Consider the following 15,180-nt stretch of genomic DNA (forward strand, 5'->3'; position numbering starts at 1 on the left):
GCTAATAAAATAGGTTTTGCTTTGTGCGATGTCGTCAATGGTTGATAAACATGGCCCCTGCTATGGCAATGCACACTTTTAACTGGTCTAGATGAGCAATGCAGAATGCCCGTAAGAGCATAGAAACCCCTTGTCATTCCACTGCTGGATGACGGCCTCCACACACCGCTCTTGTTGCCAAGGCCGTTTAACCATACTTCACCCGCCGCTGGTCAGTTTGGATTGCTGAAGGCGGGCAGCATAGACATATAGTACAATTGCATGTAAACACAACGTGCCCCCCCAGCCCTATGGTAACCTGCTTGTGCATGATAGGCACCCCTCCAACCATTATCCCCACTCAAATCTGCTTTAATTTTGAGGTCCAAACAGATCGGCCATATTCCATGTCAGGGTGTTTTCTTCATAGACGGTGAGGGTAATAGCGTTGCTGTTCTTCACATTAAACATCATGTGGTGGCGAGATGTTTACTACCTTGCCTGGTATACAGGAGGTCCTGTGTTCAATCCTAACCCTTACACCTACATATTATCTGGCCGTTTGCATGTTTTCCCCCTTTAAATCACATTATAAATTTGCGTATGCATAAACATTAACAAGACGAATGCTACTTCCTTTATTTATTTGCTGCATTTCAACTTTACATAAGCTTACTGTATGCAAATTGCCAGAATTTACGTCCAAGTATTTACTAAGTTCACCAGTGTAGGACGAGAACGTATTTTTTTACAATGTCTCACCATACATATAACACTTGTTTTTAATAATACAACAACTTACTCTGCACTCCCCTTCAACATTGTCTATTAAAAATTATAATTTCCTACTATGACTGTTACCAAGCAATTATTTTCTTTTCATTTTCATATAGCCGTCGAAATTTTAAACAATACAAAACATAGGTTAAAACTAGTTTTTCAATGCACACAATTTTATTGGCACTCAAATATAGAAAATACATTATTTTGACCCCAAATGTATTAAAATTTGATGTGTTGAATTTGATGTGCCTTTGGTATGTTTAATTTTCTTTACGCATCCACACACATTCATTTTGCACATCCATTTTTTATTAAATTTGGGGTCAATAATGTATTTTGCCCTTTTGAGTGCAAATAAAAGTGTGAGCATTGAAAAACGTGTTTTCTACCTTTTTATTTCTTATGAGTGTCATTTACGACCATTTCATAACTTGTTTGTTAATTGTACAATATTCCTTAATGAGAAGTTGGCCGAGCCTCGAGATATTGAGAGTGAGGTGGATGGGGGCCCGAGTTGGGGGACTACCTCACGTGTGCGGGGACTGGACCACCACTCGTCGTACACTGACCGTGGGGCTAGGGGATCCCCGGCGTTCGGGGGAAGGGGTATTACCAATACAGGAAATGAGAATACGGTGTCCAAAAGTAGTAACTTATTGACAAGTTTTATTTACGTGACAAACCCATATTCGTTGACTGTGGTGGGTGGAGTTGGATTTATGACATTTACATTTACACGATCTAACCCAATAAACGTCATCATGGGTGAGGAGTTCGAGGCGCACTAAGGGCAGCCCTCAATTTCGCATGGTCCAAAAGAAGTTAAACATACGTACGTACAGCCTTTTTGAGTCAGCGGCCAGGCCCGACAGCAGGGCAAACGGCCACACGACGCGGCCTTCGGTGGAGTAGTTAGCAGAGACGAGCGATGAGAGCGCATAAGTACCGGCAGGAGATGGGAGGTTTCTCAGGCTGGCCCCTGCCACAAAGGCCAGACCTCAGGTCACGCCGGCTAACCAATTTCACCACCCTGCTCGTGTATGAGAATATAGCCAATAATCCCGTAACGAAATGCAATTGGCTGAATTCTAACTTGGTTAGATCATTATCGTGGATTAGAATGCACATCCTCGATGAGCAAGTGATCCATGGATAACAATTTTTTGAGAATGATGAATGGATATTTTATGAGTGAAGAAGTGCCATGACCCAAAATGTTGCATATTATATAGTATTTTAAATGCCATATTGTTGAAATAGTGTTGAGTTTGGATATTTTCTTCATTTGATTGCCACACGGCAGATCTCACAAGACTTTTAAAGAGGGAAAAGTGAATAGATATTTTGTCGTTTGTATTTAATATTTCAATGTTATCAAGTTTTAAAATATGTATATACAGATAATGGGAAAGGGTTAACTGCATATCATTTTCACTCGCCTTCTGAGTCGCCTGTATGCATCATAGCATCTAGTTGCACTTGTTCAATGACTTGCCATGCACATTCTTCAGTGATCGGAGCACACTGATGCCACCAAGATGCAGTGAAGGTGTTTATATTGCATTTTCCCCGGTCATAAAACCTCCCACACACCCCACTTAAAGGTCATTGCCAGAAGCTAAATATTTATGGCATCTCTTGAGAAAAGAGGAAGCTGTTTTTTGACATTGGTTTCTTAATGAACTCACGTCATTCTGTTGCCCACGGGGGATTGTGCTAAACACCCAGCACTTGTATCCCTTTCAAACTCTAGCACAGCCTTTATCTTATACGCAGAACGTAAACTTATGACACGTCACTTATTATGAAAATTTACAAAACGTATAATAGTTAATTGTAACTATATCTCTGATTCATACCTTTAAAAAACTGCACTGAGTGCCATGCTGAAGTATAAATTGCCAGAATATACATATATTTACTTCATATATCCATCTCTCCAAAAATTGATGAAAGTATGTTTTGGCGGTACACAAGTGCAGCATAACACACCAGTCCCATGAAACAGCCTGACCATGTCGCTGTTGCCCTTGATTTTACTAACTTTTGTGATTTTACCAGCTTTTGTGATTTAGCAGCTTTTGTGATTTTACCAGCTTTTGTGATTTTATCAGCTTTTGTGATTTTACCAGCTTTTGTGATTTTATCAGCTTTTGTGATTTTACTAGCTTTTGTGATTTAGCAGCTTTTGTGATTTTACCAGCTTTTGTGATTTTACCAGCTTTTGTGATTTAGCAGCTTTTGTGATTTTACCAGCTTTTGTGATTTTACCAGCTTTTGTGATTTAGCAGCTTTTGTGATTTTATCAGCTTTTGTGATTTTACCAGCTTTTGTGATTTTACTAGCTTTTGTGATTTTACCGGCTTTTGTGATTTTACTAGCTTTTGTGATTTTACTAGCTTTTGTGATTTTACCAGCTTTTGTGATTTTACTAGCTTTTGTGATTTTACCAGCTTTTGTGATTTTACTAGCTTTTGTGATTTTACCAGCTTTTGAGATTTTACCAGCGTTTGAGATTTTACCAGCTTTTGAGATTTTACCAGCTTTTGAGATTTTACCAGCTTTTGAGAGTTTACCAGCTTTTGAGATTTTACCAGCTTTTGAGAGTTTACCAGCTTTTGAGATTTTACCAGCGTTTGAGATTTTACCAGCTTTTGTGATTTTACCAGCTTTTGAGATTTTACCAGCTTTTGAGATTTTACCAGCTTTTGTGATTTTACCAGCTTTTGAGATTTTACCAGCTTTTGAGATTTTACCAGCTTTTGTGATTTTACTAGCTTTTGTGATTTTACTAGCTTTTGTGATTTTACTAGCTTTTGTGATTTTACCAGCTTTTGTGATTTTACTAGCTTTTGTGATTTTACCAGCTTTTGTGATTTTACTAGCTTTTGTGATTTTACCAGCTTTTGAGATTTTACCAGCGTTTGTGATTTTACCAGCTTTTGAGATTTTACCAGCTTTTGAGATTTTACCAGCTTTTGAGAGTTTACCAGCTTTTGAGATTTTACCAGCTTTTGAGAGTTTACCAGCTTTTGAGATTTTACCAGCGTTTGAGATTTTACCAGCTTTTGTGATTTTACCAGCTTTTGAGATTTTACCAGCTTTTGAGATTTTACCAGCTTTTGAGATTTTACCAGCTTTTGTGATTTTACCAGCTTTTGAGATTTTACCAGCGTTTGAGATTTTACCAGCTTTTGTGATTTTACCAGCTTTTGTGATTTTACCAGCTTTTGAGATTTTACCAGCTTTTGTGATTTACCAGCTTTTGTGGTAACATCAACTGTGAACTCGCCGAGATTATCAACAGTCACAGTTTAACCTAGCACGTCAGTGCCACAACATGTCGCTCAAAAAATATACTGGATCACATCTACAAATCCGCCAATGCCGTAACCGTTACCGACGTTATTATTGAAGATGTGCTCATATCAGATGACAGTCTGGTGATGTGCAAAGTGGCATTATTGATTATTTACCAACCTGTCACAAATATATCATACATAAACTGTAAACGATGGGACCACGATGCTTTCCGTCAGAAGATCAGGTCATCAGTGGCATTTCTCAATCCTGCATCGATGGCAGATTCATTTGCAGCTCAATTATAAAATTATATTACTGCTGTTCTTGATGAAGTCGTGCCCATCCGAACAAGCCCAAGGAGAACAGGGAAAGCACGTGATCATTCGCTGTTACCGGAGGTGATCACAGCAAAGCATAATCTGATGAGGCTGGAGTATCTTTGGATTCGAGACTCTCCGATTAGCCTGCAGATCTGCCAACTGGCTCATTATTGCGTCTTGCAGATCGTTCTATGCTCTGCATGTCAATGAGTCAGCTCGAGGCTCCCGTGCTCTGTGGCGCATCGTGAAGGGTCTGCTACACTCAAAACACCCATCAACGAGTCAGCTAGTCGACAATATAATACGGTAATTAGTTGATTTACTCAGTTTATAAACGCCATAATATATTATCTGTTACAACTTGAATTGTTTAAGATAGTTTTTCCTCACCACTATGTGGGTCGTTTGTTTGTTGTCTGCAGTTCCAATTTTAAACCTTTGGATCCTTGTTCAGCAAGCATAATGAAAGTAACAAATAAATCCTTCCTCCACTCTCTATCCAAATTCATACAAATTTAAAGTCATGTTAATGTTTCTGTCTAAGGAACACACACTAAAAATGTCGGAACTCTGTATAAATCAACATACAATATCACAGCCACACCTCATACCCCCAAGCTGAACACCAAGTTGTTCCTCTTTCATAACCACCCTCCTCACCCCCAAAGTTTTGAATATGTGTGTCTGTTCAAAATGTTTAGCGTACTTCCCGACATGCAACAAACTAAAAATTTGCCATGTGGGTACATTCCAGACTGTACACCATGCAAAAATTATACAAATACACTTTTATTGGGGGGGGGGGGGAGAAGAGCTCAATAATGCATATATTTTTGCACAGCAAGTGAGCTGTGACGCTCTACGAACCCGGCGACCCGAGTTCGATTCCCGCTCACGGCCACCACAAGTGACGATTATTTCAACCGCTCCTGGACGTCCCCTAGGTCTACTCAGCCTCAAACGAGTAACTGCTGTGGTGTGTGAACATTGCCACTAGGGAGACAAAGGCGGCCGGGCGTGCTGCTGTCACCCACCCCCTCGTGAATCATAAAACGTTGACAAAGGCAACACCTACGTGGTGATCCATTGCAATGAAATAATTAAAGTTATTAACTTGAAGATGTTTGTAATAAAAAAATGAAATGGTGGCTAAAAATTTGGAATAATGCACAACAGACATAACTAAAAAGATTGGAGGATACATTTCATGCACAAAGAACAATTCTATATTAGAAGTAAAATAATATCTTGACTTAAAGCTTTTGTGACTGCAGGAATTCATATTTTTGGTTCTTTCGGTAAAGTCACGTAGATAGGTTCAAATATTTTTTCTGACAAAAAACTACGACGTTTCAATCGCAACACAAGCAATCGTCATCAGGACTAAAAATAGCGGGAAAGCTGCTGAGGCTGGCTGTTTTAAAGGTTTTAAATGGGTGTAGCCTTAGGGTCATAAACGAAGTGGGCGGGGCTAGTGATGTTAAAGTGAGAAATTTGCATGTAAATGTAAGGTCGGAAAGCGACCTCCACGAAGACAAAGGCGCGGAAGTGGCCATTGTGTTGTGAGATTAGCATGTCAGCGTAAGATCACAGAGCCACCACCAAATCAAGGACACGAGCGACGGTGGCTGTGTAAGTGTAAGACATTTCACCTGTTAATGTAAAACTAGAGATTCAACAATTACTACTAACAACGGAAGGTATGATGGAAACATCACAGCCAGATATGACTTAAAATTGTTAATAACGTCCTTCCAATGATTACCCAGTTTGTTCCCATCTTATCGGTTGAAATTCTGTGTCTATATATGAATGGCTTCATGAAAAAATATTTGTTGATAGCCAGTGGGCTTGCAAATTATCTTCGTCTTAAAGAAATCAATTTCGTGTGAGCCCACCGCATTTAAACAATGATCAGCCATGACCGAGGTATTGGTCCTACCATGTTTCAGGTCTGCCTTATGTTCATGAACACGGTCCGAGACATGTCGCTTAGTTTCCCCAATGTAACTACTGCTGCAGACACAGCTTAGTTTGTAGACACCAAGAGGCCCCTATCCCACCCCACACTACAGAGACAACTATCTCCATTCAGGAGGGAGAAGTTAAAAAACTTTTCAAGAGGCAGAACCCACACAAAGCAGCTGGGCCGGACTCTGTCTCTCCAGCCACCCTCAGGCACTGCGCGGACCAGCTGTCTCCAGTGTTCACCAACATCTTTACCACCTCCATGGAGACATGTCATGTACCAGCCTGTCTCAAGTCCTCCATCATCATTCCAGTGCCCAAAAAGCCAAGGCCAACAGGATTAAATGATTACAGACCCATCGCCCTTACCTCCGTGGTAATGAAGTCTTTTGAGCGCCTGGTCCTGGCACAACTCAAAGCCATCACAGACCCTCTACTGGACCCCCTTCAGTTTGCCTACAGAGCCAACAGGTCTGTGGATGACGCAGTTAACATGGCCCTCCACTTCACCCTACAGCATCTGGACTCCACAGCATCCTACGCCAGGATCCTGTTTGTGGACTTTAGCTCGGCTTTTAACACCATCATTCCTAACCTGCTTCAGGACAAGCTCTCCCTGCTGAACGTGCCAGACTCCACCTGCAGATGGATCACAGACTTCCTGTCTGACAGGAAGCAGTGTGTCAAACTGGGATCACAAGTTTCTGCCGCCAGGTCAATCAGCACCGGATCTCCTCAGGGCTGCGTCCTTTCCCCTCTGCTATTCACCCTGTACACCAACAGCTGCACCTCCAGTCACCAGTCTGTCAAACTCTTGAAGTTTGCGGACGACACCACCCTTATTGGGCTAATCTCTGATGGGGATGAGTCTGACTATAGGAGGGAAGCTGACAACCTGGTGACCTGGTGTAGCCAGAACAACCTGGAGCTTAATGCTCTTAAGACCGTGGAGATGGTTGTGGACTTCAGGAAGAATACAGCCCCACTCACCCCCATCACCCTGTGCGACTCCCCAGTCACCAATGTTGAGTCCTTCCGCTTCCTGGGCACTATTCTTTCCCAGGACCTCAAGTGGGAACTGAACATCAGCTCCCTTATCAAGAGAGCTCAACAGAGAATGTACTTCCTACGGCAGCTGAAGAAATTTAATCTGCCAAAGACAATGATGGTGTGCTTCTATACAGCTATCATTCAGTCCATCCTCACCTCCTCCATCACCGTCTGGTACGCTGCTGCAACTGCCAAGGACAAGAGCAGACTGCAGCGTATCATCCGCACTGCTGAGAAGGTGATTGGCTGTAATCTACCAACCCTTGAGGACCTGCACACTTTGAGGACCCTGAAGCGAGCGAGGAAGATTGCGGACGATTCCTCGCACCCTGGATACTCTCTGTTCCAGCTACTCCCCTCCGGCAGAAGGCTGCGGTCCATCAAGACCAAAACCTCACGTCATAAAAACAGTTTTTTCCCATCTGCTGTTGGCCTCCTCAACAAGGCCAAGGGCTTAAAATGACTTTTACACTTAAAATGACTGTTACACTTACTATAACATTTTATCTACATAATTACACCTTTCCATACTTACAACGTGTAATCTTATTTGTATTTTTGTATTTTAAGATTGTTTAATACGGCTAAATTAACATTTTACATTCGCATTTTATAAGGTCTACTTATTCATAATTTTAAAGATTTTAGCCCTTTGGTATTACTTATACTTTGTAACGTTAGTATAGTTAGAGTGTATACCTTTTATATAAGTTAAGATTCCTACTTGTTCAATGTATGCACCGTCCCGCCATAGTGAATTCCTTGTTTGTGCAAACTTACATGGCGATTAAAACCGTTTCTCTGATTCAGGGATCACATCCTTCACAGATGGGATCATTTCACGAATTTTATGTACTGTGTTAAATCGAACCTGGATCTTGTGTTTGCTCATAATTTATGGAATATTTTTGGTGACCCCTGCTACGTATGGCAAGGTGATGGTTTTGATTGGGTCTTCAGATATTTTTTCCCAACGGTTGGGGTGATAGCTTTACGGATTGCGTGGTTTGAATATCCATTCATCTTGAGAGCTTGGTGTACGTGAAAAGCTGTCTCGGGTGTGGACCAATCAATTTCAAGGAAAATGCATACATTATCAGAGTTGTGTTTTTTGTTTGCATTCCGACCGCAGGTATTGTGGTCCTTGTAAAAAAAGGTGTCAGTTTTGTTGCCAGATAAAAGGGTTAAAACCCAATTATCAAAGGATCTCTTCCTGACGAGATGCAACGACGTTAGTTACTTTTACCAGGTAAGGCCCACGAAGGTATATAGCTCTTTTTTAGAAGATACCTGGCCACAAATGACAGATCAATGAAGTGGCTGATCAGGTGAAAATGTAAAGCAGCCAAATACTCTGGCAGCATGTTGATTCTAAATGTGTAAGAAGAAACAGAGGACCTAGAGAAGAATGCATGGAACCACGGGGAAAATGCAAACTCCAAATGTGCAGGCGCCAGAGTCGGAATCAAAAACATGATTTCCTGCATACTAGGTGAGGGAGTTAACATCCTGTTACTGCTGCAGGATGTTAACATCATCAAAGCAGCATAAACCGAATAATTAACTTGTACATCCGAGACTGAACAGATGCATTTAAATAATATTCCGATCCAAAAAGATTTTGAAAAGGCATTTGATTTAGTTTCATCCGACTTTTCACAAAGCACGGCCTGAAGAAAAAATATAATTAACACATTTCAACTGTTATTGAGACGTTATGAAGTAACAAATTACAAGTAAATCTAAAAAGAAGCGTAGTCAGGAATCTTCACGGCTATTGACTGTTACACTCGAATATATTTATCGAAATAATTGTATTATAAAAATGTAGACAATGATAAATGGTGAATGCATTAACCATCTCATATTTGCATACGGCAGTAATTATAGCAACTAACAGGAATAAATGCCGGAAAATTATTCACTTAAACAGAGATAAAAGGTGTGGAAAAGGGAAACATGAGAGCAAACGTCGTAAGAATGATGAGACATCGACTTTATTTTACATGTTTCCAGAGGGATTAATTTAAACATAACAATTGACATTTCATTTACATGTTTGTGTTTATTGTAGTGTTCCTGTGAGAGTAATGTGGTTTCTCTATTTTTACAATCCACCACCGGTTTAGAGTCTGGTTTTTGAACTCCTCGTTAATGTTCATACTAAAATATCCTCCGAGTATATAAATAATTTCAATGTAACTGCACATCAACGTGCTGTGCAAATATTGACACATGCAACTTTTGGGGAAAAGGAGATGCAACTAGAATAAAATCTATTTCGGGGGCATTAAAGCATCACAACAGCAATGCTTTAATTGGTGAATGTAAAATGGTAGCCTTAGTGGAGGAATTTTATGCGGATTTTTATCGCATTTGATTCCATGGACCAGAGGGTAAATTATTTTTTCTTAAAGAAGAAACATTTTCCGAATGATGAATGAGAAGAAATATACAATGTTAATATGTAACACATACAGTATAACACCTGTGTAGAATGGAAAAGTAAAGTTCCATGAGAGCATATTACGACGTTTCGATTGCAACACAAGCAATCATCATCAGGTATAATGAAATAGCGACATAAAATCTAACCAGAAAACTATAGACAGACATATAAGCAGACAGATATCAACAAGATACATAGAGAGAGCAACACAGGTACAGAGAGGAGTGATCGTCTCTGTGGGGTGGCCTTAAATAGACAGAGGGGGGTGGAGGCAGAGAGAGGGAGGGGGTTAGAGAAAAAATTAGCATATCAATGAGTGGACAACAAACATGGTGCTGCAAGTGCGATGACACGACAAGCAAGCTTGGAAATCAGGAGGACACACTAAAATTAAATAACCTAGTAAAATATCGAAATGTAATGTAATACAACACAGAAGGTCGGTCAGCACACAATTAACGCATAGCCTGGTTAGAATTTAAGTGTGAAAATTCCAAAGAGAGGACACAGACAGAGAGAACACGTAGCCAGAGAGAGAGAGAGAGAGTGTGCAGCCGGTGTCGGACCTGAGCGGAGCGTCGGGTATCGCCGCGAGGTGCTGCGGCGTCGGCATCTCCTCGTCCTCCCCTCCCGAGGCTTGTAGTTCCGGTACGTCGTAGTCGTCTTCCCGATCTCGCTCGTGGGTACGGGTAGTCTTCCTAGTATCCATCCTTTTGAAGACAGGTTCACTTCTGACACCAGTTGTAATGTAACAACTTGGCGGGAGACGACTTGACGGGTAGCACACTTTTATTAACACAAACTCACTAACACGTGTGAGTAACTGCAGCCTATGCTACAACGTTCCCCCGGCTACACACACACGGGCTCTCCCGCCCCGTAGCCTCTAGGGAACCCACTCCAACTGGGGTCTCGGTTCCGACCACTGGGTCCCACAGCCTCGCCCTTACAAGGACGTCAGGCCGCGGGTCCCAAGGCCTCGCCTCTGAGCCGCACAGGGTCCCGGCCCTTACAAGGACCGCGGGACTAGGGGTCTCAGGGCCCTATCTCTTCAACTCCGTCTTTGATCTTCACTGGTTAACAACTCCCGGAGTGCTCCCGCGCGTCCCCCTTTATAACCCTCCGCTCCCGGGGAGGCGGAGCCCATGCGGACGTCGCTGAGAGCACCCACCACAGTTGACCAATCCCCAAGCGCTGATCCCACGATCCTTTTTCCCATCTTGTGTCAGCGCCCACAACCACGCACCACGCGCTGCCACGTGATCCATCACTGTCAGCGCGCGTCCCCACTATACCACGCGATGTAGCCACACCCGGCGCGCTCACACACGCGCCCCCCTTGTCAGCGCGTACCGCCACTACATAAACATGAGCTTGAGGGTGCTGCCAGAGGAGTGAGTATGGGGCGACGGAAGGAGACAAAGGGCGAAGGAGTTAGTGAGGGGAAGGAGGGTCGAGACAATGGAGGGAACACTAAGATCCAGATTTAAATTAACTAGAAAAATTAAAGGGTGCCGGAGAGGGAGGACAGTGGAAAGAGGACAGTCAAGGTAGTCGAAGAAGATCATAGAGGGACCGGGGAGACGATAGATGAGGAAGGTGATACAGTGGGGGGAGTAGAAGAACAATTATTGGTGTTCAAAGGTGGGGAAGGCTGGGATAGAGGGGAGTGTAGGCACAGGGATCCAGGATGGAGGATTGAGCAAGCCTATGCCTCAACCTTTTCTCACCCAATGAGGGGTGTGGGAAACGGAGGAGGTGGAGGATGAAAGTGCAGCGGGGGTGGCGGTATTAAAGGGGGCGATAAAGGTTTCTGTGATAGCGAGGGCGGTGAATTTAAGGCAGAGAAAAGCATCCAAGGTTGACGCAAATTTATTACACACAGAACGAGAGTTCCAGAGGCCTAATTTGAGGGAAAAATCAGCGGATGGTGGCGTCGGAGGGAGTGCAGGTAGGGGGGGGATATAAGTCACCCCCCCCCCTACCTGGTTGTTTGGCCACATGGTAAAGATACACTTGACGATTTTCGAAATCATCTCAATGCACAAAACCCGGCCATTCAATTCACCATGGAAATGGAGGTGAATAACACACTCCCGTTCCAGGATGTTTTTTTTTTTACTTGGACATGGCCTAAATGGTAAAATAACACACAGCGTTTACAGAAACAAACACACACTGATGCCTATCTGAATGCATATTCGCATCATCACCCAGCTCAGAAATCCTCTCTTATTAAGACGCTCATACATCGGGCTAGAACAGTGTCAGATGGTGAAAGTCTAGTGAGAGAGATTAAACATGTTAAAGAAGCACTAAGACAGAATGGCTACAATAATGCTCAAATTAACAGAGCACTAAATGCCAAATCACGATCGCAAAGCAACACTGCTGAAAGCGATCAGATTGTTAAAACAATTAAAATACCATATATCTCAGGAGTAACTGACAAATTAGCCTGTGTTTTGCAAAAGCAAAACATTACAGTAAGATTTGGTACAGTACACAAAATTCAAAAACTAGTAACTTGCACTAAAGACGAATTACCTAAATTATCAACAGAAGGTGTATATCGGATTAATTGTTTATGTGGCAGATGCTATATTAGACAGACGGGGCGTAACATTAGTGTAAGACTAAAAGAACACCAGATAAATATTAAACTATCGCAAACATAACTGTCGGCAGTGGCAGAACATGCATGCCAACAGGGACACTCAATTGATTTTGACAACGTTGAAGTGTTGTGTAAAACTAGTTACTACTGGCAAAGACTAATTAGAGAATCCATTGAAATTTAAAGAAACAGAAATAACTTTAATCGCTCAGACAGCTACAGGCTCAGTGCGGCCTGGAAGCGTATTATTAAATAAGATAAATTACAATTCCTTATAGGGGAAACAAACACTAACTGATTACTAACGTAGCATAATTTCAATAAAACACATTACAACTGATTACTAATCTACAACTCGCATCGTAACAACTGCCTGATTACTAATCTAGTATATAATTACAATAACCCCCCCCCCTCTGCCTCAAATCGTTGCACCTGATGAGTTGATGAGTTAATGATGACGTCACTCTGCTGATGCTCTATTTAAGACCGGGAACCAGAGCAGAGCTTCACCGTTCTGGCGAATTGCCTGATGAGGAGCGGGAAAACGGCCCTGGCTTGCCAGGGGAGATACCAGGAGCATCGAGGTGTTCCTTCCAGCCCGTCCGGATCTCAAGTGAGACCTAGCCACCAGCCCCGAGGCCTGCGAGGGCCCTGACCGTGTGGCCAGGGATGACCACGCTGCCAAGAAGCGGGGACTGCTGGAGAATGGAGACGGAAATCGCAACAGACGAAGAGGGGAAACGGCGAGAGTCAAGGACCACGAGGGCCACCCGAGTTGCTGAAGGAGACCGGGATGACCGAGCCGCCCAGCTTATGCTCGCAGCAGATGAAAAGGAAGCAGGGAGTGCGTCAAGAGAAATGAATGCCACCTGCACTGCTGAGGGAGCCTGGGATGACCGAGTCGGCCAGACGGTGACTGCAGGAGACAAGAAGAAGATGCGGCGAAAGCAGAGGGCCACCGACACCACCTACGCTGCCGGAGGGGACTGGGGCAACCAGACCGACCCGCTGGCAGCAGGGGGATGCGTGGAGGAGGCACGGAGACGGATGGAGGGGAACGTGGCGGAGGCACGGCAGAAGGAGAGGATGGAGGAACTGGATGGGAGGGCGGGAGCTGATGGAGTGGGTGAGGGAAGCCGAGGAGAAAAAGGTACGGCGTCCGGATGCAGAGAGGCGGGTGCCCCCGAGCGGAAGGTGGGGAACGAAGCCAGAGAGACGCCAGCAACCCTGGGGCAGGGGGAGGCCCAGAGGGAAAACGCGACAGTGGACGCTGGACCGGTGGGAGCTGGGAGGCCCCGGGAACGAGACGGGAAATGGCGAGGCGGGGCAGGGGTGATTCTGACACCACCTCATGTCAAACGACATAATTGCGTCAGAGTAATGATGAAGGACGAGGTAGCAGAAGAAGTGACCATCGACCGAACGACCTTTGTACGGTCTATAATGATGGGCTTGCTACAAATAGAGCCGACAGACTTGTACTGTTTGATAACTCTGCCGGGAGGGAGGGCGTTTGATGTAAGCTTCAACTCAAGCCCCCTGCTACAAAGATTTATGACCCGCTTCGAGGAAAAGGCGGAGGAGAAGCCATTGATATCAATGAAGCTACAACTGTTATCAGAGCTGGACACGAACGTGGTGACTATTTTTCTATACAATAAAGCCCTACATGACCACGACGTGGAGTGCTGTCTAAGACAGCACTGCTCGGTACTGTCGGGCTGTAAAAAGGTGAGGGACTCAGTGGGGATATGGACAGGGGCAAGACAATAGAGGGTGCGGCTGAAAACAGAGGGAGGGACCTTGAGACACATCCCGAGTGCCCTGAACATAGGAGGCAACCGGGGATATGTTGTGTATGCCGGACAACATAAACTGTGTAGGAGGTGTGGAGGCAGCGGTCACCTGGCTGCAGTGTGCAAGACAAAAATCTGCTATAGATGCAAGGCACTCGACCACGAGGTAGAAGAATGCTGTGTTCCGGCACAATGTAACCTCTGCGGTAGCCGAGAACATCTGTACAAAAATTGGCCGGAGTCGTATGCCAACAAGGTTAGGGCATATAGGGTAGGAGGAGCGAGGGATGAGGAAGGGGGTGGGACCAAACTGGACCCGGATAAGGAACTGGTGAGGGAAGGACTTGGGGAGGTGGCTGAGCAGCAGCCACCAGTGACGGATGGAGGGGGAGAAGGGGAGAGGCATGCAAAAAGAGCAGAATCGACATCGAGCGAGCAGGAAGAGGGTCTGGCGGGGGAGGGGAGCGACGGCATGGGCAGCATCTCCGAGACGACCGTGGAAGACTGGGCGGAGGCGGTGGAGGAGGATGAAGGAAAAGGGGAACGACAGCAGGAGGAAGGTGGTAGCGAGACATGGGAGGGACCAACCGGAAGGAAAAGGAGGATACGGAGAGCCCCAAAAAGAGGCGCCCCTTTAGGCAGCACGGAATCCTCGGACTCCTCGCCGGACACAGAGGCCTCGAGGGAGGGGATGGAGGAAAGGGTGGAGAGCCGGCGCAGGGGGAAACCCTTGAGAACAAGGGGCAAAATGAAATTGCGGGAACTGGCGAATGAAGACGGTTACGGAGGGCGAGCGGAGAAGGCCGCTTCGGACTGAGACACATCCCAACATGGAACTTTCCGTGGCGTCCGTAAATGTGAGGAGCTTGAAGGGAAAGGGGAGGAGAGGAGCAATAATACAACTGCTACAGG

The 15,180-nt window shown here is 44.4% G+C and overlaps 1 protein-coding gene across 1 annotated transcript in view; it reads right to left on the bottom strand.

Annotated features, from left to right (window-relative positions):
* Window positions 1-2,223, bottom strand: part of LOC144949939 (up-regulator of cell proliferation-like) — a 32,337-nt gene extending 30,114 nt beyond the window's left edge. Inside the window, exon 1 of the mRNA XM_078879929.1 lies at window positions 2,202-2,223. Within this exon, the coding sequence (XP_078736055.1) occupies window positions 2,202-2,223 (22 nt within the window). The remainder of the gene's footprint in view (window positions 1-2,201) is intronic.
* Window positions 2,224-15,180: the final 12,957 nt, after the last annotated feature.

Source organism: Lampetra fluviatilis, chromosome 55, assembly GCF_964198595.1.
Source record: "Lampetra fluviatilis chromosome 55, kcLamFluv1.1, whole genome shotgun sequence".
In the NCBI taxonomy this organism is placed as follows: domain Eukaryota; kingdom Metazoa; phylum Chordata; class Hyperoartia; order Petromyzontiformes; family Petromyzontidae; genus Lampetra; species Lampetra fluviatilis.